The sequence below is a fragment of the Corticium candelabrum genome, chromosome 22 (genome assembly GCF_963422355.1).
Source record: "Corticium candelabrum chromosome 22, ooCorCand1.1, whole genome shotgun sequence".
Taxonomy (NCBI): Eukaryota; Metazoa; Porifera; class Homoscleromorpha; order Homosclerophorida; family Plakinidae; genus Corticium; species Corticium candelabrum.
In genome coordinates this window covers 2,071,544-2,083,891 of record NC_085106.1, presented here as the reverse complement: position 1 = coordinate 2,083,891, position 12,348 = coordinate 2,071,544, and the positions used below count along the sequence as shown (strand labels likewise).

The window sequence follows — 12,348 nt, the reverse complement described above, 5'->3', positions numbered from 1 at the left end:
ACCTAATGGGTCACCTTGGTGAACCCCAACCTCAGATTGTAGCAAAACCGGTTGACCATTCTGCAAGGCGACTAGTGAACTGAAATCAAGTACATCTGGTACACATGCTTTGACATATCTTGAAATGCAAAACGGCACTGTTGTAACAACTCTTTCCTGCTGATTGAATTGAATGCATTTTTCAAGTCTGTTTTTATAGCAACCCAGTCACTGTTACGCTCGAAAAGCAATTTAATGTGGTGAGCAACAAGCTCAGAACCACTTGGAGTTGACACACCATGTTGTATTGGACAGAAGTAATCAGCAAAGGTCTCTCTTTTTTGACGACAGATGACTCTAGCTGTGATACGTCGTAAGCATTCACCGATAGCAATGGGACGAATGTCTCCGTTGCATTTAGGCAGAGCTATCAATCTTGATGCTGAGAGCAGTTTGGCAATCTCAAGAGGCAAGTCACCTCTAGCCATTAGAGAACATGCTGTCTGTCTGTTTGTCTGTCTGTCTGTCTGTCCGTTTGTCTCTTACCTACCTATCAACATTTAGTATTTGTTTGTCCGTCTGTTCGTTTGTCTGTCTGTCTGTCTGTCTGTCTGTCTGTCTGTCTGTCTGTCTGTCTGTCAATACATATATTTTCAAAGAACAACACTATTACATTCTAGTCTGGCCCAAACGGCCGACGCCATAATTTAACTACATGCAAATGAACTGTCAACTGTAAAGATCTTAGAATGTCCAAGCCTTGCTAACTTTCTGCTAATGACGCTAGCATTACATCTTTTGCAAAGCTACCGACATGCATCTACGCCAGAATGTCTTAAAATCACGACTGTTCTTTCTTCCGTCTGCATCTATAGACTGAAGTGACAGGCGGTGCAGGAATTGAGCTGCCTCTGAGCCCCAACGTCCGAAGTGTTTGAACACTAATGGAATGCAGTTGGAGGGGAGGCCCCAGACATCCCTTTCTCTAGCATATTTCTCTGATTTCTTGACCTCACGGGTAGCTGCAGCCACGCCGTCTTCCTGAGCTGCTCAAGAGATCACACGTAGTGTCCATGAGTGGGCCACTGAGATGTCCAGCTCAATGTCACAACCCTGTTGAGCGTCAAAGACAAGGATGTCGGGGCGGTCGTCACTATTAACATAAAGATTCCTCGGTTCTCGCTGATGGGACATCTTCAAATGCTGTAGGCAGTCACTCCAAACACTAGTCAATGTCTCGTGAGTCCATATTGGCCCACCGCCGGTCTTACATATGAGAAGGTGATAGCCATCTTTATCAATGTCTTTGCCGCATTCGCATATAGGGACAACAGAACCGAGGGGCATTTCAAGACCCAACCTCATGCGCATTGCTAAGCAAAAATCGCTGGGTTTTAATGCAAGCTTTGCAGAAGAAGGTATTGAGTCAAGCCATGCGCCTGCACCAAGTCCCTGTAGCAACCTGAACCGAGCAGCTGAGTGCTGAGATAGTGGGTTTGAGAGAATAGAGGACACAATTTGTTCCATTTGCTCCAAGTTTAGCTTTTGCTGTAGCTTTTTCGGGTTGTTGATAAGATCACCAGGGCTCTTATTTTCTAGCATGGCCTGCAAAAGGTGAGAGGCGATTGATCTGTTGTGACCTGGATGTTGGACTGCACGGGAGATATTTTTGACTAAGTCTGTGAGACCACCAAATGATTGAGGGATGTGAGCTAGAGAATGGGCCCAACTTGATACAAACGCGATTGGACACGTTGACACCCTTGAGGACATGCCAAACCCACCGTTCTAGATTGGCAATGTTGCTTGCAGCCACTGTTGCTCCCCTATATTGTGGCAACAGACCAATTGCCGAAAAGTTGCTTTCGTTAGCTCATCATGGAACCTGGTAGCGGGTTTCAGCAGAGTGGGATACACTGAGCGAGCAAGGTGATTTATTCGATTTGTGTAGCAATAGCGTAGAATTAGCATACCAGACTGGGGGTCATTCAAGGGAGCAAGCTCGTCACATAGACCTTGTCTTCCTTTAGCAAATTGCAAACAAGTCTCGGTGACATAGTGTTGATGACCAATGGAAATCCCCAATATGATTGTTCCAGAAGACACAACTCGAATAGCTCTATCGAGATGGGGATGGTCTGAGAGACCATTGCACAGAAACTCACATTTCTCGATTGCTATGTTGAGACCAATTTCTTTTAAGCTAGACTCCATCGTTCAAGCATAATAAAACATCCTCCATTGGCCCAATAAAAACATATCGTCCAAATAGGCTAGGACACGGGTGGCTGGGTGGTTCTTCTGGAGGTACAAAAGAAATGGATGCAAGGCGACAGAAAATAGCATGGTGCAATGGGGTACCCTTGGTGGATTCCTTCCTCGGACTGCAGAATGTGAGCAATTTTCCCGTCATTGAAAACCAAAGGACTGAAACCGCATACATTTGATGGACATGTTGGTAGATGTCGGGGAATGCTTTTGCAACTTCAGGTAATAGATGGGATCGTGATACCGAGTTGAAGGCATTTTTCAAGTCCGTTTTTAAGATGACCCAATCAGGATTAGATTCCAGAAGTAGACTAATATGATGTACAATAAGCTCTGGTCCTCCTTCAACCGCTACTCCATGTTGGAGGGGAGAGAGGAAAGATGAAAAAGATTCTTTCTTTTGTAGACACAAAGTCTTATCCGTGAGCCGCCTGATACACTCACCGACTGCGATTGGCCTCACATCACCAGATGGCTTCGAGAGAGCAACAAGTCGAGAAGCTGTCTGTCTGTCTGTCTGTCTGTATGTATGTATGTATGTATGTATGTATGTATGTCTGTTATCTGCAAACATGGAGGTGGGCTGGTTCGGGAGCACAACACTATTTTGTCATGTTGCAGTAAATGTCCTAACAAGTTCCAAATATTTCACCACAAAGAACTACGAAACAGGTATGCACAGTCAGAAAATCGTCCAGATATTGTGTTTTTGATTGGAGTCTGGGAAAGATATTCAAACAAGCAAGGCAGGTAGATGACTCTGCAGCACTGAAGAGAGGAAAGAAAAATGAAAAAATGGAAAAATATGAACAGGAAGTTTGCTGAGTGGCTCAACACCCACACTCCCCCTCTAGTCTTTGAACATTTTGGTCGCTGGGGCGAGTCAGCAAAAGTGTCTACAAGAACTGGCAAAAAAGGCAAAAGTTATTGGAGATACCAAAACAGCAGCAGAATTTCTCACTGACTGGAGACAACACCTTTCTGTTCTATTACAGGCATGTAACAGCCAAGTAATCTTACGGAAAATATCTCACCTGTCACATGGTCAAGTAGAGATAGACAAATTTAGAGATAGAGATATTCAGTTTTTAATCCATTAGGTCTGAATGGATGAACAAAGTAATGGACTGAGGTGGATTTGTATACTTTCGAAGATTTGCTTGTTGTATCCTTAAAGTTTAAAATCAATAAAACAATCTGTCTGTCTGTCTGTCTGTCTGTTCATCTGTCTATCTGTCCGTCTGTCCATCCGTCTGTCTGTCTGTCTGTCTGTCTGTCTATCTGTCCTTCTGTCTGTCTGTCTGTCTGTCTGTCTGTCTGTCTATCTGTCTTCATCTCAAGTCATATGCATCATTATTCAGCATGTTTACCATCACTCATAACATTGACAGCATGGGCAGAATCAACCACTTGAGTGTACCACTTTCCATTCGTGAAACAGAGTTTATCTAGCTGTGCACTTCCCAATGTAAATCGATCATGATACGTCTTCGCCAACGCCTAAAAAACCAAACACACAAGACCAATACCATCCAATCACAATAATAATCAACTCTCAATTAATATCCACATACCATGTCTCCTTGCAATTTGGCCATTTCCTCAGCAGCTCTACAAACAAAAGTTGATATTATTTTTTGTTGTTGAATTCGAATATTTTTAATATACCGAAGAGCGCAAAGGTATTGAGTGCCAATAAACGTATTAACTCCATACACTGCACAGTCATATGTATTTGGTTGCGGGCCTCTCACCACACCTACACAACATTAATTAAATAATTAATTAATTAATTAATTAATTGGATATCGTATAGATGTTTCAAGTCTGACCGGTTCCATCGTCTAGACTCGACATCCATCTCTGCATGACTTTCTTTACTTGCGGCCATTGCTTGTCAAACCAATCCTTTGGTGCTCCTTGCAGTACCTATATACAGGTTAATACATTACAATTTAATTAAACTATGTAGATAAAGGGTGTGAGTGTGTGTGTGTGTGTGTGTGTGTGTGTGTGTGTGTGTGTGTGTGTGTGTGTGTGTGTGTGTGTGTGCGTGTGGTGTGTGTCTGTGGTGTGTGTGTGTGTGTGTGTGTGTGTGTGTGTGTGTGCATGGGTGTGTGCATGTACGTGTGTGTGTGTGTGTGTGTGTGCATGTGTGTGTGTGGTGTGTGTGTGCACGTGTGTGTGGTGTGTGTGTGTGTGTGTGTGTGTGTGTGTGTGTGTGTGTGTGTGTGTGTGTGTGTGTGTGTGTGTGTACAATCTCAACACAGCTAGACAAACAGAATAAAGAATAGCAAGATGAACACAATGGAACACATTGGGTACCTCTCTGTACGTCTTATTGACAGTGCCAATTTCTCCATCAACACATATGGCTGTCGATGCTTGACTAATGTCAGTATAATTTGGCCAGAATGACCACTGACGCCGCAATTCCAGTGGAACTGTAGTTCGACTGCCAAAATCACTCTTGCGAAAACCGTATAGAAAATGCATCAATAGCATGTATGTAACCTGGGAATGATGCTGTTGGGAGAAATCTGTTCTTGGAGATCAACACCACGCATTGTCCTTTCAAGGTCAGGATAGAGTCTGATAAAAACGGGTATTAACAATATTTATATATTTAGATATTTAAATAGTTGTATTACATAATATTTAATAGTAATAGTTAAAAATATTTATTAAATAATTAATATTAATAATTAAAAATATTTATTAAATAATTAATATTAATAATTAAATATATTATCTAATAATCAATAATATTAATAATTAAAAATATTTATAAAATAATTAATATTAATTAATAATTAAATATATTATCTAATAATCAATAATATTAATAATTAAAAATATTTATTAAATAATTAATAATTAAATAATATTATCTAATAATCAATAATATTGGGGTGGTATCCTAGAAACTGAGGTACATAACAATGAGTCTGCCTTCTGGCTGAGACGTCAAACCGATGGCGAGACGCACCGGAAAGATGAGCAGCAGTGGTTACCTATCTCAGACAATGAGGTCACATCATGTCTCAAAAGGATGGAGAACTGGAAGTCTCCTGGTCCAGACAAGGTTTATGGTTTCTGGGTCAAGCATGTCACGTGTCTTCACACTGATCTGACTCGTAACTACAACCTGCTGGTTCAGAATCCAGACTCTGTACCCGACTGGTTGTCTCAAGGAATAACCACTCTGATTCCTAACAATGACAAGACTGACCAGGCCAAAAATTACCAGCCTATCACGTGTCTGTCTGTCTTCTATAAGACCCTCACCTCAGTCATCAGGCAGAGGATTACAGGGCATTTGGATCAGAGAAACCTCATGGCTCCGGAGCAGAAGAGTTGTTGACAGGGATCTTTTGGTGCAAAGGATCAGCTGTTGATCAACAAGCTGCTTACCGAAGACTGTAGGACCAGGCACAAGAGCTTGAGCATGGCTTGCGTGGACTACCAGAAAGCCTATGACAGCGTGCCACACAGTTGGTTGCTCCAATGCCTTCAGCTGCATAAGATCAGTCCAGTCTTGTGCAGGTTCTTGTCACGAGTGATGAAGAGTTGGAGGACATCGATGGTGCTTTCTTGCGGGAACAATACGATCAAGACAAGGCTTATGCAGATCAGGAGGGGTATTTTCCAAGGTGACTCACTTTCTCCACTTCTCTTCTGTATGGCTCTCAATCCTCTAAGCAAGGAGCTGAACAGAACCGGTTACGGCTACCGGATGACCACTGGGCATGGTGAGACTGCCAAACGTCAGTTCATCAGTCATCTACTTTACATGGATGATCTGAAGCTGTATGGAAGAAACTCTGATCAGTTGGACGGGTTGTTGCACACGGTTTGTGCCTTCTCTGATGACATCCAGATGAAGTTTGGTCTGGACAAATGTGCTGTTGCACACTTTGTCAACGACAGGCTATCTGGACACAACTCTGGAGTGACGGTAGGAAAAACGGACACCATCAACTGTCTGGAACCGGGTCAAGTCTACAAGTACTTGGGTGTAGATGAGAGTAACGGTATTCAGCACAGCATGATGCGGGAAAGACTCCGTCGCAAGTACTTGCGCAGAGTGAAGATGGTTCTCCGGGCTGAGTTGTATGGTCGGAACAAGATTCTAGCCATCAATGGGTTTGCACTACCGGTTCTCACTTACGGTTTTGGCGTCATTCATTGGGGGTGTACGGACCTGCAGCAGCTCGATCGACGGACCAGAAAGCTCCTCTCTATGCACGGTGTCCACCATCCTGCTGCAGACGTTGACCGACTGTACGCTCCTTGCAGTGATGGGGGTAGGGGGTTACAACAGATTGAGTCGACATATCAATCTTGTATTGTGAGGCTGAACTGTTACCTTGCTGACAGTTCTGATCCTTTCATGCAGATGATACGGGAGTGTGACTCTGGAAAATCTTCACACTCGATCAAGCGCATGGCTTGTCGCTTTACTGCACAGCTGCGGAGGAGTCTTGCTTCAGACGACAAGTCACAGAACTTACACAGGAATGCATCCATCTCGGTTGAAGGTGGCTTCGAGCAAGCGCCTGAAACAGATGCGAGACATTACCGTACGTGTTGCAGTTCTCTTCCTGTGCGATCCTGGAGCGGGAAGCCTATGCACAGGCAGTATTGTCGTCTCACTGAGCAACCGCCTGTGGACATGAAAGAGACCTACGGATGGCTAAAGGCAGCGAATCTTCCTGCTGCAACTGAGGGACTGGTTGTTGCTGCTCAAGACCAAGCTCTTCGGACTCGGTACTATGAGCACAAGATTCTACATCATGATGTCAGTCCTACTTGCCGCATGTGCAGTGTAGGCCTGGAAACAGTCGACCACATTGTGGCAGGCTGTAGTGCTTTGGCACCGATGGACTACACTGATCGACACAATCAAGTGACCTCCATCATTCACTGGGATGTTTTTCGCCATTTTGGGGTTTCAGTAGAGAGCAGATGGTACCGGCATCATCCTGATAGGCTTGTGGAGACAGATGACATTACTATGATGTGGGATACCACCATCCCCACTGCCAGGAAGATCAAAGCCAATCGTCCAGACATCTGTCTTAGAAATAGGAAGACAAACACTTGTCTTCTTATTAATATCAGCTGTCCTGCTGATGGCAACATTGGCAAGAAACATGCTGAGAAGTTGGCAAAGTACAGCGACTTGCGAGTGGAGATAAGCCGCATGTGGCATTGTCAAACACTGGTGATTCCGGTGGTCTTGGGAGCTTTGGGCACAGTGCATGCAGGTATTGCACGGTGGCTGGACATCATTCCAGGTCATCACAACCTGCAGTACTTACAGAAAACAGTGCTTCTGGGATCTACTCGGATTCTTCGTAAAGTCATGTCTTCTTTCTAGACAGCCATGATGGTCTAAGTACTTCTGAAGCAGGGTTTGCTTCTGGTACTTGTAATAGACTTTACAAACCAGACTGATCTGGTTGAGCACAACAATTAAAAATATTTATTAAATAATTAATATCAATAATAAAATAATATTATTAAATAATTAATAGAATTAATAGTAATTAAATAATAGTATCCAATAATCAATAATATTAATAAATAAAAATATTTATTAAATAATTAATATCAATAATTAAGTAACATTATTTAAAAATTAATAAAATTGATAATAATTAACTAATATTATTCAATAATCAATAATATTAATGATTAAAATATCAATAATTAAATAATATTATTAAATAATTATTTACAATTTATTTTATTGGTAATTATAGGCTTAATATGTTACCTTGATAGTGCCATCTCGTAGTTCCACACATGAGTGCAATTCAGTGGACAGCATCCTGCAGCAGTGCAGAGTTTGTACACAAACAACAAAACATGGGCAATTGGTATGTACCGTTTTTTGCACTACAGCCCTCAAATCCATACAGATTACCATCAGCATGCCACATACAAGTCGGAGACCTAAAATATTAGAAATAGTAGCGCATGTGTAAAAGTTGTGTATACAGAGTCGGAAAACGCTCGCTCACCTGAATACCATCATTCTTGCTGCTGCACTGTCGACGACCTGCCAGGGCAGGGTGGACTTATACATGGCATCTCTCAACATCCTCGTCTGTGCTACAAGCATAGCAAAATTTGTTTGAGTGTAGTCGAGCACCTGTGTAGCACAACTGTCATTCAGATAAAAATCGTAACTCTACATTGTAACGTATTGCCTCGGTGATGTCTTTCCAGAAATTGGCGTATTGATTTCCGATGTAGAATTGGGTCATTTTGTCTTTAATTCCAAATCCAGCTTGTGACCAGTTGACATACCTGAAACATCAATGCAGTCTGCATTCGTATAGTTTCCAAATTTCTTCGCACCAAACCATAAACCTGTGTGGAAAATGCCAAGCAAGCAGAAATGTGAACGTCTAATAAAAAACCAGTAAACATAATATCAACCACACATTCACAAATTTTTTATTAATTTATTAACTTGAGATGTATTCGCTGGAATTTCTCTAGTCAGTGCCAGTGCTCCATTCCACGTTTTTCCACTCTGTTGTATAGGCACCATTTTTATATCAATTATACACACTATTTCTATTGCCATTTAATTAAGCTGCCTTACTGGTGATGGTCCTGACTGGCCTGATCCTGGCAGGCCCGTTGTGGTGAAATCTTTCCACAAGTCGGTAACATTATCAAACTGTAACAAATTGGTGACGACGTCTGCAGTGCCATGAAATGCTAAACAAGCAGGAAGTGTCACATGCTAGGTCAATAAGTGAGAATGCAAATTTACTGGCTAATGAAATGTGTCCATTGAACGCATCCATTGAGTACAGACTGGCATTGGACATATCAATTGCTGTCATGCCACTAAAGATACAGACAGAGAGTCGAGTGGCAATGAAAAAGTCAAGTATATTATTTCAAATTTGTTACTTCTGATTCAGTAGAGAATTAGTGTTTCCTCCATATCCAGTGTACATAACTGTAATAGAATTGTGATTAATTTGCTTCCTGTGTGTGTGTGTGCGCGCGTGTGTGTGTGTGAGTGTGTCTGTCTGTCTGTCTGTCTGTCTGTCTGTCTGTCTGTCTGTGACAGTGTGTGTGTGTGTGTGTGTGTGTGTGTGTGTGTGTGCGTGTGTGTGTGTGTGTGCGTGTGTCCAATGCATTGATATTCCTGAAACAGTTTTATGTTCATACCTTCATTTTGTATGTCTGTCGCTCCATCCCATCCGACAAAATTCTGCAAAGAACCAAGTAGAGACACCTACAAAAATGCAATACTACCAACTCCTTTCTTATAGTCAGCAAACTAATAAGCAAACCTTTGCTGTGCTGCTGTTTGTGTTGGTCACTGTGAAGTTAAACACAATGACTGGAATCCCACTATTTTTAGAATCGAGTGGTATGCATGGGTTGAATGCTTCTGTGTGAATCTGAACGGGTACCTCACCACTTGTGTAATCAACTATACATTTACATATCGTGGTTCTAAATAATTATTTAATTTTTTGCCTCAAACGTCAATTTTCTTACTTTCAACAATTGGATATCTAGCGGTTATTTCGATCTCTTTCACTCCTGGAAGTTTGGAGAGCAGCTGCTTTGAAGCAGCAGGCACAACTGGGTCAACAAATACAATGGGGGTTAGTGTGTTGTGTTAGTATCTAACGTGCGCTATAAACCATGATCTGTGATGTAGTTTTCAGGTTTGAATCCCGTATCATCGTAAAGGGTAGGTGACTGGAGAACAGCTGCCTTACTGGTAGAGCCTACGTCGACTCTAGAGTATAAAAGTAACAAGTAATACAGAGTATCGGCCACAATAATTATTTATTTAATACAATTTATTTTTTTTATTTTTTATATGTAGGAACAGCATCTAATACAATTTACATACAATTTTATTATAATTATATAATGCAATAATTATAATACAACTTATAACATAATTTGTAGTACAATTTATAAATATGATTTTGTGATATTATTTGTATACATACGTATATATACCTGATGGCGAAAAAGGAGTCTGGCACATGGGCTAGATGACAGACTCTGTTGCATACTTGCCACTGACGTAGCCCTCCGTCGCCAGCAAGAGCAATCGAGCCACCACCTGGTGTACACAGAAAAATAGAATGAGCGTACTGGGTACATACATGACTCTCTATGCAAGGGGACCAAGTTTGGATAAGGCTGGTGCTTTGTTGTGGCACCAGTGGTGTCCAGTGGAAATGACACGCCTACGTGTACACACCTGCACGATACTTGTTTGAAGCTATCTGTCTACACATGCATAGTTACATACTCACTTAGTATGTACACACACACATTTATACATATACTTGTACACACACACACACACACACACACACACACACACACACACACACACACACACACACACACACACACACACACACACACACACACACACACACACACACACACACACACACACACACACACACACACACGACCCGAAGGTCCCTGATGTTGCCAATCTCCAACTGCACACTCTAACCAATTGAGCCACATACATACATACATACATGCATGCAGACAGACATGTAGGCAGGTACACGAACAGACAATTGGTTGACATTATAGTGATGCCTTAATTGTGTTCACGGAATCACTGCTCTGCAGTCACAGTTGTGACGTCACCATCTGCTTGACTGGGTTCAAGCCTTGGTGCCAAATCTTTGCTTGCTTGGTGCCCAAGACTAGCCTCTGGTGCCACCTGTGGCGCCCTAGCGCCAGTTGGCCAGACTACGTACAGGCCATGCGGCAACAGTGACGTACACATCTCACCTATTGGCCCCAGAGGAAGAGTGACCGCTCGCAGAGCTTCACCGGTATACTTGTAGTCCGCCTGGTTAGGATTCAATCTGCAAAAGAAAACTGCTGTATTCAATTATATATAAACGTTCAACGATTTCTTACACATTTGAAGGTATTTGCTGACCGAGAAACGTTTCATTTGGCATAGTTTGCTCAAACCCCAAGCCCGACGGTTGAGTTCGAGGACAACACGAAGAGATGGCACTTCAATAGTTAGTAATACGGTTAGTTATCATGCATGCAGTCACAAACCATTTGAATTCGAAGCTAGTGTTCTACTAACCTGCCACACGAAAGCGGACTGCATACATTTCTCTTTCCGGACTCTTTCCTCAGCACCTAGAGGTCAAAGATTTTTACTTAGGAGATGTATGTGTTTGAGTTATTTAAGGTATACTAAGCTAGACTGACCGTTGTGGCCACTAGATTTATCGCCACACACTCGACCTCTTCTCTGCCGGCTAGTTTGAGAGCTTCCCGCCATTCGCGGTCACTGTTTACCTGACAACGAGTCAGATATCAGCTACATCGGTACTCGAGTCATCGATCTAATCATGTGACCTACCGTCACGAGGTCTCCTTCGTCGTCCACGTACCGAAGCGTCACTTGAATGTCCTTCTTACGCTGGCCGCATCGCGAAGCTACCTGCTGTAAGACATTGTAGAAGACAAGCTCCCAACTAGCGCTGATATCTCGAAGCTCGACAGTCAAGTTGTCACGATTGGCCAACTCGGTACCGCATGTTGACTGAACGTAGACAACGAGACCCCGCATCGTCTCAGCTCTACAGAACAGTTGCAGAACTCGATAGTAAAGCAAGCTGCTATACGCAAAACGGTTGCGCCGCTGTCGTTAAACACTGATGTAGTTGAACACGCTGCAGCTCTCACTAACTAATTAGAGAGACAGCGAGAGTGTCTGTGACTGAAGGAGGGGCTACTCTTCAATACAGCTGGTCACGAGACAACAAGACCGTCAAGCACGTGATTTAATCTATACAAATAGATGATTGAGTATACAAAATGTTTCAGTAGAACTTACAAAACAGACCCAGTGTGGTCTAACATGTAAACAATATCATGTTTACGTAACGTTGCTTTACGCAATCGCTGATACAATCAGTACAAACTATCCATAGATGGATAATTCGATCTACAAGTCTAGCTGCGCTAAAAATCTTGCTCCTAGTCTAGTGTTTTCGTTTATCCAAATGTCTTCGTATCGTCCTCACGCCATGCACTGACCGTCTGTCT

The 12,348-nt window shown here is 42.4% G+C and overlaps 1 protein-coding gene across 1 annotated transcript in view; it reads right to left on the bottom strand.

Annotated features, from left to right (window-relative positions):
- The window catches only part of LOC134197163 (non-lysosomal glucosylceramidase-like), a 16,710-nt gene extending 4,665 nt beyond the window's left edge, over positions 1 to 12,045 (bottom strand). Inside the window, exons 1-25 of the mRNA XM_062666436.1 lie at positions 11,660 to 12,045; positions 11,506 to 11,595; positions 11,378 to 11,433; positions 11,197 to 11,298; positions 11,065 to 11,141; positions 10,261 to 10,366; positions 9,933 to 10,030; positions 9,784 to 9,870; positions 9,573 to 9,715; positions 9,448 to 9,514; positions 9,184 to 9,232; positions 9,041 to 9,117; positions 8,867 to 8,985; positions 8,732 to 8,794; positions 8,629 to 8,666; positions 8,466 to 8,565; positions 8,277 to 8,407; positions 8,141 to 8,208; positions 8,030 to 8,084; positions 4,762 to 4,839; positions 4,573 to 4,702; positions 4,080 to 4,176; positions 3,916 to 4,006; positions 3,822 to 3,858; positions 3,618 to 3,747 (exon numbers count right to left, since the gene is read on the bottom strand). Of these exons, the coding sequence (XP_062522420.1) occupies positions 3,618 to 3,747; positions 3,822 to 3,858; positions 3,916 to 4,006; positions 4,080 to 4,176; positions 4,573 to 4,702; positions 4,762 to 4,839; positions 8,030 to 8,084; positions 8,141 to 8,208; positions 8,277 to 8,407; positions 8,466 to 8,565; positions 8,629 to 8,666; positions 8,732 to 8,794; positions 8,867 to 8,985; positions 9,041 to 9,117; positions 9,184 to 9,232; positions 9,448 to 9,514; positions 9,573 to 9,715; positions 9,784 to 9,870; positions 9,933 to 10,030; positions 10,261 to 10,366; positions 11,065 to 11,141; positions 11,197 to 11,298; positions 11,378 to 11,433; positions 11,506 to 11,595; positions 11,660 to 11,869 (2,299 nt within the window). The 5' untranslated portion in view covers positions 11,870 to 12,045. The remainder of the gene's footprint in view (positions 1 to 3,617; positions 3,748 to 3,821; positions 3,859 to 3,915; positions 4,007 to 4,079; positions 4,177 to 4,572; positions 4,703 to 4,761; positions 4,840 to 8,029; positions 8,085 to 8,140; positions 8,209 to 8,276; positions 8,408 to 8,465; positions 8,566 to 8,628; positions 8,667 to 8,731; positions 8,795 to 8,866; positions 8,986 to 9,040; positions 9,118 to 9,183; positions 9,233 to 9,447; positions 9,515 to 9,572; positions 9,716 to 9,783; positions 9,871 to 9,932; positions 10,031 to 10,260; positions 10,367 to 11,064; positions 11,142 to 11,196; positions 11,299 to 11,377; positions 11,434 to 11,505; positions 11,596 to 11,659) is intronic.
- Positions 12,046 to 12,348: the final 303 nt, after the last annotated feature.